The sequence below is a fragment of the Centrocercus urophasianus genome, unplaced genomic scaffold, assembly GCF_019232065.1.
Source record: "Centrocercus urophasianus isolate 14NV4802_14NV808 unplaced genomic scaffold, USGS_Curo_1.0 seq_18, whole genome shotgun sequence".
Classification (NCBI taxonomy): domain Eukaryota; kingdom Metazoa; phylum Chordata; class Aves; order Galliformes; family Phasianidae; genus Centrocercus; species Centrocercus urophasianus.
In genome coordinates, this window is record NW_024884733.1 from 18,286,885 (window position 1) to 18,301,345 (window position 14,461).

Here is a 14,461-nt window from a genome sequence, read left to right on the forward strand (position 1 = left end):
TGACAGTTAGCTGATGGAGCGGACAGGAATCCGGCCCGTGCCAGAACCCAGAGCGCGTTCAGCCTAAAGCAGCGCCTTGCTCTGGAAACTTCACTAAGCACAGGCAGAAGCGCGGTTTTATTACATCTGAATGCATTCCTTTTCCCCCTTGTTTCCTACCTTTCCAGTTGCACGGTCCCCAGCGCAGGAGAATGTCCTCCTTTCTATCTCCCTTGTATTTTGTCTGCCAGACTGGAGCCAAGGGGCAGCCGGAATCACAGGCACGGGGCTGATAACCACACGCCCTCAGCCTTTGCCAATCTGAACAACAGATACCAATGCTAAAACACAGTATGTATTTCAAAGGACAGCACAGAACTTTCCCCCCGTGCCATGGTCAGAAAAGTTGTACTGCCAAAGTCAGGGCACACACGCTAATAGGCAGGCATTCAGTTAGCAGCTTTCAGCAGACATACACCCAAATTTGCTCGTATCAAAACGTATCTGCACTGCTGTTGTGCATCAGTGAGGATTGGACGCCTTCCTTAAGTTCTATGTTTCATTACCTGCCCTCCAGGGAAGCCTTAGCTCATGTAGTGGGACTATTTGGAAATAAACCTGAGAACAAAACAAAAAACAGCTCCTAAAACCACGAAAAGAGATAACAACTTGACAGAAATAGAAGAATGCGATTAAACGACACTGATTAGGGCAGAGATCTCAGCAGCAGACCAGCCGCTGCCTTTGTCACACCTCTGATACCTGCTGTGTCTGCAGCACAGCAACCATCCTTGGGGCAGGGTTCTCTTCCTTAGTTAAGACATCCGCCTGAGTCACCTGTTTGACTTCCAGGGCTAAAAATTCCACTCTTCAGCTTCTGGTGGATTGCTGGCCAATGTGTTGAAAATTGATCACTCCTTTGTACCATAGAAGCAGAATGAAACAGGTCTACAAAATCAATTTAAACTGGACAGCTGATCCCATTCCATTCCTTTTTCTCATATGTTCAATATTGTCATATTTTTGTTGGATTCTAAGAAGCAAATTTAAATTTCAATTTAGATGGCTAACTGGTATTAAAACTGCTTTCATATTAAATATTTTTACATTAGATGTCAAGGATTGTGCAAACTCCAGTTTTGGACAGTTATCCAAACAAGTAATGTCACAGTATTATTTTATTTAGTAACACAACCGCAGTTCATTTTGGCAATGGGAAGTTCACAGATATGCTCACTCCAGCACTTGGTTTGACACATTTAGCTTGACAGAAACTAAAGACTACAAAAGACAAGTATAATAACCATTAAGAATGCATTTGAAGTGAGATGATTATAACAACAAAATTGCAAATGATGTAAATACTCGATTCTTCTATGGTCCTTACACATTCAACATTTCTGATCTTAGCTTCAGTTATGACAGAACAGGACAGCTTTTAAATTTAGCTTGCTCTTATTAGCACAGAAAGTAGCATTCAAAACTATTTGAAAAGAGGTTATGAACTAAATTCTTACTTCTTAGTTATGAATTCAGTAAAGCCACATCATACCATCACTGCTTTGGTGCAGCTCTGGCATTTGAGTTTTCAAAGGTGGCAGACTTGGAATTCTTCAGCTGTGTGGCAGTTATCAACAGATACTCCTTTTGTCCCCTCGAGCTCAGTTGTATAAACCTCGGCAAGAAGGCAGCTCCCTCCCACTTCAATTCACAGCTCTGCTTTTGGAGCTAGGAAGGGCAGAATATGCAAATGCTTTTGAGGTCCAAAAGGTCCTGAAGGTATCTGCACATGCACATTTCTCTGCTCCCCCTTTTTTTCCCCCTTCCTCCCTTCTTCTCTCTCTCCTTACCGATTTCTTTCTTCCTTAATTTCTTTTTCTTTTCTTTCTTTTTTTTTCTTTCCAGAAAGTTCACATAAATAGAAGCCAAAGTCTAAAAGAAACATCTATTGTTGATACCTCTCTGCAACCAGATGCTGTAACTCCTATTCCGGATGGGAAGCATCAGCCTCATTTCTGACCTGATTCTACAGACTTCTGAGAGCTCTGTGATGTCATGGAAGCATTCCTGACCTAAAGGGATACATTTGTTGAACCAAAAATATCAGGTACTTAACCACTTTCTAAATATTTTGGCATAGCATATTGGTTTTTGTTTTAAATTCTTTCATTTCTGACAGAAGACCACAGAATTAAATCCTTTGGAAACAGCCTCATATCAGCGCTGTTGAATAACATTTGGGTCGTACTCTCTTCTGGAGTATTTTATAAATACAAGAATTGCTCACTCAGGAATTTACTTTTGTAAAAATGTGCATTTCTGCTTTTCTGTGATGAATGCTAAGGTATCATTTTCTCAACATTTTATTGGACCAGACCAACTAAGCTTCCTGTGACACACCAAGTGCCCAAGTGGTATATTTGGTGTGAAATATGCCATTTACTCTCTTACTGATTCTGAATCCAGTTTGACACCTTATAGTTCAATATAATTCCATTGACAGACTGCAGAAAGCTGTCATCAGACAGGAATTTTTGAGCACTACAATGAGAGGAGATAAGTATGCTTAAGATAAATGAGAAGGGTGACACAAACTTCACATTCTGGTATTGCAGATATTATCAACTGAGAAAGAAAAGTACAGCAGAGTGCCAAGTTCAGCAACCTGAATGGTGGAAACAGTGCAACAGTAGCATTTGGAACTTCTATTTTATTACACATAGAATTATAGTTTGGGGTTTTTTTTGTATTTTTTGTTTTTTGTTTTTTTAATATAATCAGTTGGCATTTCACACAAGTCATATGATACTTTTTCATCATCTTTATCAAATGAACACGACAAAAAGTTGGCTTCAGTAAAACCTATGGAAAGACACTGGCCTTCATCTTCAAGTACCATCAGTTTGGGTTATTTGTGCAACAGCAGTTGAAATGTTTCTAATCAAAGTTTGCTTCAATATGTTACATCACAACAACATGCTCCTGAATATCTGAATGTTTAGAATTAGTCTATAATTAGTCTCATTACTTACTTAACACAGGCTGAATTCTTGTAGGCTGGCTTTGTGTGGCCAAGAATACATCAACGTAGTTTAAAAGCTAACTAAAAAACACTGTTTCAGTTTAAAGGAATTCAAGACTATAGATCATTATTAGCTTTAACACAGTCAGAATGTTGCTGCAAGTTTTCTCGTGCCTCATTACTGTATTGCCTCCTAACCAACGTTAAGGTTTCCATATCCTGAGCCACCACACTTTTGCATGTTAACCTTTATGGCCAAAATCACCACATTTCCTCCCAAACAGATAATTGACCTCCTTACAAGGAAGGCAGGAAGACGTAAATGCTTTTAATTACAAAACACTGCCCTTGATTCTGTTTCACAATTAAAAAATTATCATGATTTAAAAACGTATTTTGAAATGCTACATAAGAACTAAGAATTATATCCATCACCACCACTTACAGTCTTTGCAGTTTTAAAAAAGAAAAAAATACTGGTGAAACTAGCATAGCTGTTTGGATATAAAAAGTGGTCTCATACAAACACCTTCATGATTATTAGATTTTGTGCAAAAAATAAAGCAAAAAAATGCATACTGGAAGTCATTACTGCCCAAATGGTGCCTGCATCACTCTTATACTGTAGTACAAAACGACTGCTTACATCCACACAAATGTAACTTCAGGGCAGTGGCAACATGTTCAGTTTTGTGACTGTGATTCCTTTATTGCACGTGTCACATGAACCAGAGACTGTATAACTGCATATACCCCCACTGAAACACCTCCTTGGCCTAGACACATCATGACTTTGAGACTCTGTAGTGAACATTTTGTACTGTAAGCCTTTACATGAGACACATCCATCGGCTCCACTTACAAATTATCTGTGGCAAAAGTACAGTATTTCATAAATAAACTTTACCAAAATATTACAGAAAAAAAGCTTTGGGATACATTAAATATAAACATGATGTCAGCTGAGCTGCACATTTAATTTAGATATATACAACAGTATGCTCACCAGTTCTTTTTGTAGATGTGTATTCTCCCTGAGTCCTTTTCCTTACTTAGCAACATGGTACATTGTCAGATGTTTGCTCATTAACAGCAATGAAAGCTTTGGGGTGGGAAAGAAAGGTGGGAAGGAGCATGTCAAAGTGCACTCCATCTCACATCTCATGGGTTTTAAGCTTACTGAGCCTTTGCTTCCAAGAGCCCACTGGTCATCACATGCCCATGACCACTTACACAAGCACTGGCATGTTTCAATGAATCTGCTCCAAGGTAGGCCATCAAAAGTTCAGTGCGTCGGATTAGTAACTGCATGAGGTCTTCAGCCAAACTCTCCATAGTTGAGTATCGTACCTTCTCAAAGTCAAAGATGTCTTTGAGGAAGAAAAGCACTTGATCCTAGTGGGGGAAAAAAAAAAAAAAGGAAACAGGTGTGTTTATTTACAAGAAGAAAGAGGAAAAAGCATGCAATGTTACCTATTTCTTGCACACATTTCACAAAACCATCCATTTATGTATTCTTCCAGTGCAGAGATATAAGTGCACTAAAATATACTTCATAGAACAGTTCTAGGCCTAAAAAGCTTAGTCAATATGATAGTAAATATTTCCATCATTTTTACTGTTTGCTTTAATTTTAGGAAAATACAAATGTGTGCCTGTAAGCAAGATCCTAATTTCTTTTCTTCCACAGGATTTTTTTTTTTTTTTTTTAATTAAGAAGAAGGAACAAACCTTGAAGAAGCAGCATAAGTCATAAAGGGAATTTCTAGGACCCAAAAAACCCCATGCCAAAACAGGGCTGATATGTTCACATATAGCATAGAAATGAGCAAAAAATCCATCAGGTACCTGGGGATGTAAAAAGTGGAGAGTTACACAGTACATTTAAAATAAAACCTTATTACATAAAACTGTGTTTAAAAAAGCCTAAAAAACCCACCACTGCAGAGTTGTGGCAACCTGGTAACTCCACCAAGCAACTCTTGTTTTAGAAAAGTGGTGTTGGTTTTGTTTGTAAGCTTGTTTGTTTTAAACTCCTCTGGTACTTTGCATTATTAGGAATAAGGCAAATAAGTTCACGACCAACCTACTCCGATTCTCCCACCTGACAGATCAGGTAAGTTTAATCAGTTACTCCAGTTTGAGATCCTGGCTGAATCTTGTAAAAAGTAAGAAATTGCATTTGAAGCCGTCTAGAAATTAAAACGCCTCCTTACAATTCCATTCTAAAAGTTAACTTCTGCTATTGGAAAGTAGGAATCAAGTACAGCTCTAAATACCCAGTTATCCCCTTCTCCACAATGTCAAAAGCTTTGCTAATATTAGGCTCTTCCTCTACAGACGCTCAAATACAACAGCTTAATTGTTTCCTGATTTTCTTTTCCATCCTTTGTGTTCAGGCACGCAGTTTGGAATCACTAAAGTTGGGCTTCCTCAGCTGCAGTATGCAAAATCACTTCCAATGGCTATGGCTGTCCAGCAGAAAAGCTCAACTTCGCTTATGAACGGAATATTAGAGATGGAGGCATTTGCCTTCAGGTCTCATAAAAACCCCTAAAAGCAAACAAAAAGTGGAGCTGCTGTCACAGAGGAGTACTGCTTCACAATCTGCAGTTTCTTCCATGAAAGCCAGGATGCCAAAGGGCACTGAGGGAGGCTGCAGCACAGATCTGGCAGTCCTTGAGGGCAACTTCAGGTAAGTAAAGAAATGGGACTGACTTACAGTTAGCTTTGGGACGGTGCAGGGACACAGGGTTGAGAATGTCCCCAGTCAGTGACCTTGGTCTGCAAAAATCTGAAATACACGTGTGGACCCAGAAATCACAGATTCTACTCTCAACTATTTTTTGGCCTAAACTGGTTTTAGAATTTTTCAGGTAAGACTTTTTGCTAAAAAACTCGTATCAAAACCCCACAAGCTAAACTTCAAATGACAGACTTGTTGAAACTAATATGTCTACAGGAGTAAGGGTTGATCTGTAATTATTTTTTCCAAAATAAGGCAGAACTTCGTGTTCTTTGGAGTAGCTTTGGTACATATAATTTGCAAAGCAACTTACGTTCATTTGCTGTCTTTTCTGCTTCAGTACTGACCAACAGCTCGAAGCCACTGCCTAGATGTAAAAAAAAAAAAAAAAAGATAAAAAAAAAGAAAAAGACAAAAAAAAAAATTTAAAGTGTCCATTACCATTATAAAACATTATAAAACAACAATTATAAAAATTTTCATCTAAAAAGCACTGATGTGCAGATGTTATATTTCCAAATGTCCTTCTAGTTTCAATTTTGTGGTAACACAAAATTTTCAAGTATAAAATATCAGCTGATGCAAACAACTGATTTTACAAAGTGTTCATATTTGTTCATATTTTGAAATCTTTCTTTGTTACACTTTCCTTAGATTAATTAAAATGTGATTTGGCACTCCTGACTGGTTTTTGTTTTTTTTTTTTACAGTCAAACAGTTAGCAACATCTACTCAGTTTAACTGAGGGTCAGTCCATTATATACCAGAAAGTGTGCTCAGACATCAGCAGCTATTTTAGATACTAAATAGCATGTGAACACATCGTAATGTCCTTTTTACTTTTAGCAAAAACATTCCTGCAATAGCTTCAGATTCAGCGAAGTAGTTTTGTCCAAATATGGCTGTGTATAATACAATATACCCATATCAGAACTCCTCTTTTTCCCCCCCTCATAGCTTCTAGCAGAATTCTATCCCCATCTGATTCTCCATGCGTACTTGAAGATAATTCACTATTCTCAAAATGCTGTTATTGCATACTTACAATATGTGTGTGTGTGGGATGGCATTGTGTTCATTTACTTGTACCTGGATGTTCATGCCTTACTGCTAGCACTCTGGTTTATGTACCAAAATCTGGATCTAATATCTAAGATGGGGCTAACAGAAAATTCCCTTGTAAAATTTTACTTAGAGCAAACATATTTTTGCAGGTCAGGCTAAAGTATTTTCCCCAATATACTCAACCATCTGATATATTTTTGGCAGAGTGGTAGCTTCTAAACTGTGATCACAAAAAAAAAAAGATAGTGATAAAACAACTTTTTTTTTTTCTGCTGAAGATACTTCAGGTATATATTCAGTACATATAATTGTAGTGGAAGCTGAATTAGTCTTTACACTGAAGGAGCACATAGATTCTTTATTTCAAAATTAAATGCTTTTATCAAGATGATATACATAGTCTCTATTATGGAGCTGATGGATTTATTCTCATTCTTGAGAATCCACTCTAATAACATAAAGCACAGATCACCAGAAGAATAATTTCAGGATATACAGAATTTTATATCAGAATGCTCACATCGATGTTATATTCACCATAGCATCTACTTACACTGATACACCACAACAATACCAGGATTATGAAAATAACAAATACTTACTGTTTCTTTAAAAGAGGAATTCAGCCAGCGGTTGTTCACTACATTCTGTATAGATATTGGTGGATTTTCTAAATCTTCAAATGAATCCATCAAAATGAAGTCCAGAACAACATCATAAAAATTCAAGTTTTTTACCTATATTAAACCAGAACATGGTCTAAGTAACTGAGTTTCTCTTTCAGCAGTGGAATTCAACATGCATCATATTCTAACTGTTTTAACATACAGATGTAAAGAGAAGCAGAACAAAACGTAAATGCTTTCTGGTACTAAAGTACACTGGTGGATGCCATTTCTCTAAGTCAGGATTGTTAGGCATGACAGAGTTGACTTTCCCACAATTCTGAACTGAAAAGAATTATTTTTGGCTGCTACAGTTGGCATAATTGAGGGTAAAAACACTTCAAAAAGTCACACTCACTCCTCTAGCAGCAAGTTCCATTTCAGTATTATCCCAGTGATCCGTTTGTTCCAAGAAATATATCATTTCATCAAAGACATCTTCAAATTTCTTTGGATTCTGCAAAGTAAAAGCAATGAAATGTCAAGCAAAGCTAACACAAGAGATGGTTTATTTACATTATAAAATGAATTATGGTAGAAGTTACTTTAGCAGTGAAACATTAGTCAAAAAAAAGGCTTTTACCTTTCGTGCTCTCACAATTAGGGCAGATAAAATTTTTCTTCCACTTTCAGCAAGAAATATTCTGTTTGCTGTTTCTGAAAGAATTATCTAGAAAAGTTTTTAGAAAACATGGACATATTCATTCGCAGATTATAGCAAGTGATCTTTAATTATTTCGATCAAATTTAATAAAGTTTTCTTCATTACAACCACTGGCATAGTAGGCAAGTTCCCAAGAAGTCTTTGGTGCAAGTATTCCAAATTTTGTTCATCATAAGATTGGGATGCCCCATTTTAGAATTACAGAAAAGTAGAAATTATAGCAATAATTAAGAATATGCTTAATTATGGGATATGTTATTAAAACATTTGCATGAGTACTGCACAGATAGTGGCACTTCAATGTCATGTGTCTTAGGTTTAAGAAGGCAGATGACTTTGCTTTCTGCTTACCTGGAAAGCTTGTCGAATACAATGAAGCTTAGCAAGGAAGTCGCTGTCCCCAAGACATTCAAACATTTCAGTCCTATGAAAAATTTAAAAAAAAAAAAATAATAATAATAATTAAAACATCAAATAAAGAAGCACAAGAAAATTCAACTACAAAATACCCTGTATGAGAATCCTGTATTCTGCACAGAATATTTAATTTTATTGTTTTCTTTTCTTGCAGATTGTTAAGTAGACAAATCAATACATTAATACCTTAATACTCGTGAATAAACTTTGCCTTCTTCTGCTAAGTGCATTGCTTCTTCATACAGTGGGCAATGGCAAAGGGAATCTAGCCCATAGGTATTACGAACTTCTCTATGCTCCGTAAGCTGGGGGGAAAAAAAAAAGTAACATTCATTTAAAGAACTTGCCAAAGTTTTCCTGATCTTCTAATAAAGTTGTATCCTTTTCTGTAGCTGCTTTAAAAAAAAAAAATAACATAAGAAAAGAGGGGGCAACACTGAGCTAGTAAACCAAAGTGGGGCACCGTGCTATTAATAGGGCTGTAATTTCATACCTTTCAAAATCTGAAATCAACAGCTTCGGGTTTTGATTTGTAAAAGTTTAATTCATAAACTTGCACCTGCTCTGATTTTCACTAGTTAGATCTGATGAGTCTCCATGCGGTTCAAAGAAAGCAAACTAAGAAAGTTGTAAAGACACTGAAAATACAGAATAATTACATTATGAATATCTTCAGGAAAGTGGAAGTGATAACTTTCTCCCACAGCTGTTCTTGTTTCCCTCGTCAGTATGTCTTCAAAACTCTAAAGCCCACAATGATAGCTTGTGTCTCGATGCTCTGTGCTGCACAACAGCTTCTGGAGTTCACAATGTACATTGCTCAATGTATGTTGTATGGTGCTCAGACACCAACCTGTTTTCTACAGACAGTTTGGCTTTAAGGCTGCACGTATTAGTGATGAGTTGATGAAACAAATGTAAAATATCAAACCCCGGAACCTGCAATAGCTTTTAAACTCGGACCAGAGCGGTTAAGAAATACAGACAGACTCAGTGCTTTTGTTTGCCAACCACAAGTTGTTTCTTAATAAATAGAAAAAATTCTCAGCCGTGCAGAAAAATCTTTTTGACTACCAAAATGACCACCTACATGAAAGTACCAAAAATACGCAGTGCTGGCCCTTTTAGGAATTCTTGCTTGCTTCCTGTAATAAAAAGGTCACTTTACTGGTGCAGTCAGCTTTCCTTGTGTTCTGAGAAATGATGCTTATCCTGTATTAAAAAGATGAATGAATTATTTCTCTGGCTATCTGCATCTTTAAAAAGATTTTTCTTTTATATATTAATTCTTCCCTCCCTTTCTCCACGTGTTTTATGAAGTTGTTAAACAGCTCCTCATGGTTTTTCATGGAGAGCGTGCTAGACTGCAAGACATGTTCTGAGATAAAGCAGTAATCCATATGACATTGGGTGGACTAAATGAACATATCAGGAGTGACCAGGATGAGAAGAATGATGAATCCTGAGAAGATCAGATTAGCAAGAATAGGCACAATTCTGAAGTCAGTCAGAAAACAGGAAGGCACATCTTGAATCTTTGTAATGGAAAAGGGAAAGAAAACTCATTAATAAATGCTATAGAATATACATTGCTATTATTTGCTAACACCATTCCCTCCAGAATTCTCTATTTTAGGAAAGAAATAAAACTTCTGTTGGGAAAGCAGGAAAAAGGCAACACTACTTTTCAGTGTCAGAGCACTTCTGGAGCATGTTCTGGATCTAAAATTCTGTCTTAGACATTCTGAAGGCTGCTGTGCCATTTATAAATAGGTTCAGACCTATAGAAACTGGTATTCTTTCCCTGTTATCAAAGCCTGTTGCTTCCTGCACTACTTTGTTTTTAACAGATTTGAAGCAAAGAAGACAATCTTCGTAAAATAATTATGTGGGGAGCAGACAGGAAAGGACAGCTAAGGATTTTCTCACAAGTCTTAAAAATTTCCTAAGCTCTGGGCTGAGCTAACATTTCCACAAATAAAGCAAAGTTTATTTTCTAACAGAACTACAAATTCAGTTGTAATCAACATAAAGAAGTAAGACATCATAAACACAAGTGTACCAACAACACAGAGGCAGCAATGAAATTCACCGTCAGGGAGACAGGAAAAGAAGAAAAATGGAAAAGAAGCCAGAAAAGAGAAGGTGGAGACCTTTTTCTGGCACACACACTGTTGTATACTTGCCAAAAGAGGCAGCTATTTTGATCACACAGTAGGTGAGAACACAAGAATATGAAAAGCATCCTAACTCTCATAAATGCAAGCTGAGAGCAGTCTCAAATAAGGATAAAAACACCATTATTTATCACAGTAAGTAAACAGTATCAATAACTTAAGGCAAATAGTTATGCCTACTGTTCCTTCTGCAGTGCTTCTGAGAGGCCTATCTGTGTTTTGGAACAGAAGTCTGGCTGGGATTGGGAATGGCACCTTTATGAGGATTTTTGCACCTATATATTGTGCCAATCTGGACACCTGCAATCATCAAGGCCATGATCCTCAGGATTCTCTTGAGTATCGGTCATAGCCAAGATGAAATTCTAGCATACCCTACTGCTCCTAAAGTGTTCATCGAAAGGGGATGTGATTTAATCCTTGCCAACTGTTCCAGTTTTGTACATTTCTTTTACTGAAAACTATCCTCCTGTGTTTTGTCCTAATGCGATGCAGCACAATACCTGTAACCTCCTAAGCAGTGTACATATCAATGTGCATCATATCTACCTGCGGCTTGGTTTAGGATTCCCCATGTCTTTGCTTGTATTCCTACTGAGGGCAGTGAACTACATTTGACTTGTGCCAGCACAAAAACATGGAAACAGCTTCCAGTCTTTAACATTAGAGAAACAGAAAATACTTAGTACTGCTACTTTGGACAGGATGCAATGCAGAAAGAAAATGAGTAACTGTCAATACAGCCTGTGGTATGATGTGACCAGAAAATATTCCACTGCTATTTAATTTTCCAGAAGGTGAAATTACTAATGATTCCAGTAGGGCAAAAATATACATGCACTTATTACTGTCTATGAATTTGAGATAAACATTTCTATTGGCAAAAGCAGTTTGGGATGGTTGCTAAAATTGGAACTGCAATCATGGAGCACAGGATGAAAGAACAAATGTTCATTTGCCAAAGAAACACTGAAAGCTGAAAGAAACTCAGCCCCTTAACCTGAAACATTCCGCTTCTTTGCATCTGCAAGAACAATATGCAGGAAGTTGATAAGCAAGATGAATCTGTATGACACCATCACGTCTAGAATAAAAAATCTGGTGTACCAGTTCTAATCCAGTTACTTCTAAGCAATCACTGTTCTCTATCACTAGCTGAAATACTCTGAGAAGCAGCAGTTATCCCTTGTGATTGCAGCAGTTATTTTCAGTGCTAATTTTAAACATTTTCTTGCACAGGATGACCAAAATTTTACATTGAGGTAACACACTCCTGAGAGAAGATAGCTGGCACTGATTTACAACTTTGTTTTACTATGCAACAATGCCCCAGTATGCTACTACTACAGAGCCAACCAGCTCTATAGCTCAAGCTCAGAGGCCCATATTTAATCCAGGAGTTTGGTGGTGTTCCAATTTGAACAGTATCATTCATGGTTTTGCTAATCTTCAGAATTCCTCCTAGCAGCTGAAAATCTTTTAAAATCCTTCAGTAAAATCTGACAAAGGACATCAAAGAGCATGTTCTATTTGTAAAGGCTAGAACAGCTGAAAAGGAAGGAACCTGGTCATAACTTTCCTCTGATAACAAAGAGTTGATGGAAGAGGCTTTGAGGTATCAAATTGTGGAGACTATTTTCAGGATAAGTGAAGACAAGAGAAAGGTGTAAGGCTGTTGCAAATTTTAACTCAATTGTTTCTTTAGCAAATATTGACACAATTCAGCTTCTGGATGAACATTCCCTGAAAGTGATGCATCCTATTTTTTTTACTGTTAAGTAAAGCAACATAAATGAGTACAGTGGATTGTTCTGATCTTCGCATACCTGCAAAAATAATGGCAAAGCACGTGCATGCAATTTTCTCTCTTTTTCCAAATGAGTTCAGTAGCTTATTTATAGTGCATATATGATAATAATATTTAGTGCAAATATACCCAGAGACCAATTGCTTTCTCTGTAATTTGGAGAAGAGTGCTATTCAAAATCACTTCGGCTCGTGAGAGACTATAAAATGAGATGTTCCTCATTCAACACCATACATTAAATTCTTCCAAATATTCCAAGGGAGCTGTAGCATATTGGAGCTAACAGGCAATATCATCTTATCCAAAGATTATTTCTTTATGCATCTTTTGCAGTCTTATCCGAGAAGATAAGGGGAAATCAGGTGAAGAATACAGCATACTGAAACAATACCTACCAATCACCAATAATTTCTTATAAGAAGGAAAAAAAAAAAAAGACTCCAAAGAAGGCAAAGACAGCTTCGTACTTATTCATATTATCTAAGAAAGTAAAAGAAAATAGAAAATCATAATTCATGGAAAGAGGATCTACTATAGCCTCAAATTGGTTATGCCTCTCTAATCACAAAAATCTGAGGTACTTTTAAAAGCAACTACTTTTTAGAAGGACTTATTAAAACATACTGCCAGATAACCATCTTCCTTCTTCCAACCTCCTCCCATCTTCCTCCCCCCCTCAAAAAAAAAGCCACCAAAAAACAGATAGTAAGCAGACTGATTCCAATTTCATTACTCCAGCTAATAGGAATCTGGTTACAAGTAAGCAAGATAAGGATTGTTTGCTTGTTTTTTCTTTCTCCATAAGAGAAAAATCCTTTTCTTGTAATAATTTGGAAAAAAAAAAAAAAAAAAAAAAGGAAAAAAAAAAAAAATTTTCACTATTCAAATAAATCCATTAATCTTTCAAGAATCTATCTTTAAGTGTCTTACCTCAGCTGTGGAAACAAAAGAGTCCGTCGATGCAATGCTTAGTGTATCTCGAAGGCAAAAATCATCCGTGTTATCCTTTACAGTAATGTCTGTATTTTTATCTTTAAAAGAAATTTAAAAAGAAGAAAAGATAAATAGAGTTCTCTGATAGCTTAATAGCTTCAAGCTTTTTAAGTATATTTCATATATGTTTTCATGTAGTACTTCTTTTGGAAAGCACATCGTATTACTATGAGAATACACACTTCTTTGACCTGCTAATATACATGTATGAGTGTGTTTTTTTCTGTCTTTAAAGGGGACTTAGAAACATCATCTGCATGAAAAGGAAGAGATAAGTTTTCCAGGGGTTTTGCTTTTTTCTTTAATGAACCTCCAAAGATCTTTCTACCTACATATTCTACTTTGCTATATTGATCTGGATCCTTTGTTGAGTATTAACTTGGCTGCATTGTGTAACAAAGGCTCAGTGTTTCAGTATCAGGAAGTACTATTTAAAACAAAAAAGCTATTAATAAAAAAACAGGCTTCAGCCTCACTTAAATTTTGTTTCACTGTCCAGTTCTCATGCCATTTTCTACTTGATGGCTTTCCAGCAGAGCCACAGAAGTTTTCAATCTTCACTGTATCCCCTTTTTCATCTTTTCCACTGCAACATCATATCCAGCTGCACTTCCTACAGCATTAGAACTCTTGCCTTGAAAATAACTGATGTTTTATGCTTAAAATGACCTGCAATACAGTTTCTCTCAGTTTTCCTTTATTTTATTCCCAGATGTCAACTGCAGCACATCTTGCTAGCATACATGGCTTTGTTTTCTATATAGAAACACTTTCACTGAAGGATTAAATTCATGAGCCAGTAAGTCAGACTTTGGCTTGATGTGCCCCGTGCTGCATTCTCAGTAGAGCACAGGCATTTATTTTGGGTTACTTTACCTTCAGACATTACACATGTGCTGCTAAAAGTCTGTTTTATTTCCAGCAGT

General features: G+C 36.7%; 1 protein-coding gene across 2 annotated transcripts in view; it reads right to left on the minus strand.

Annotated features, from left to right (window-relative positions):
- Window positions 1–1,150: 1,150 nt before the first annotated feature.
- The window catches only part of MIGA1 (mitoguardin 1), a 36,093-nt gene continuing 22,782 nt past the window's right edge, over window positions 1,151–14,461 (minus strand). For both annotated transcript variants that reach the window (XM_042819881.1, XM_042819882.1), the window contains exons 8-16: window positions 13,473–13,573; window positions 8,745–8,863; window positions 8,493–8,565; window positions 8,061–8,147; window positions 7,836–7,934; window positions 7,415–7,549; window positions 6,061–6,114; window positions 4,733–4,849; window positions 1,151–4,396 (exon numbers count right to left, since the gene is read on the minus strand). In XM_042819881.1, the coding sequence (XP_042675815.1) occupies window positions 4,178–4,396; window positions 4,733–4,849; window positions 6,061–6,114; window positions 7,415–7,549; window positions 7,836–7,934; window positions 8,061–8,147; window positions 8,493–8,565; window positions 8,745–8,863; window positions 13,473–13,573 (1,004 nt within the window). In that variant the 3' untranslated portion in view covers window positions 1,151–4,177. The remainder of the gene's footprint in view (window positions 4,397–4,732; window positions 4,850–6,060; window positions 6,115–7,414; window positions 7,550–7,835; window positions 7,935–8,060; window positions 8,148–8,492; window positions 8,566–8,744; window positions 8,864–13,472; window positions 13,574–14,461) is intronic.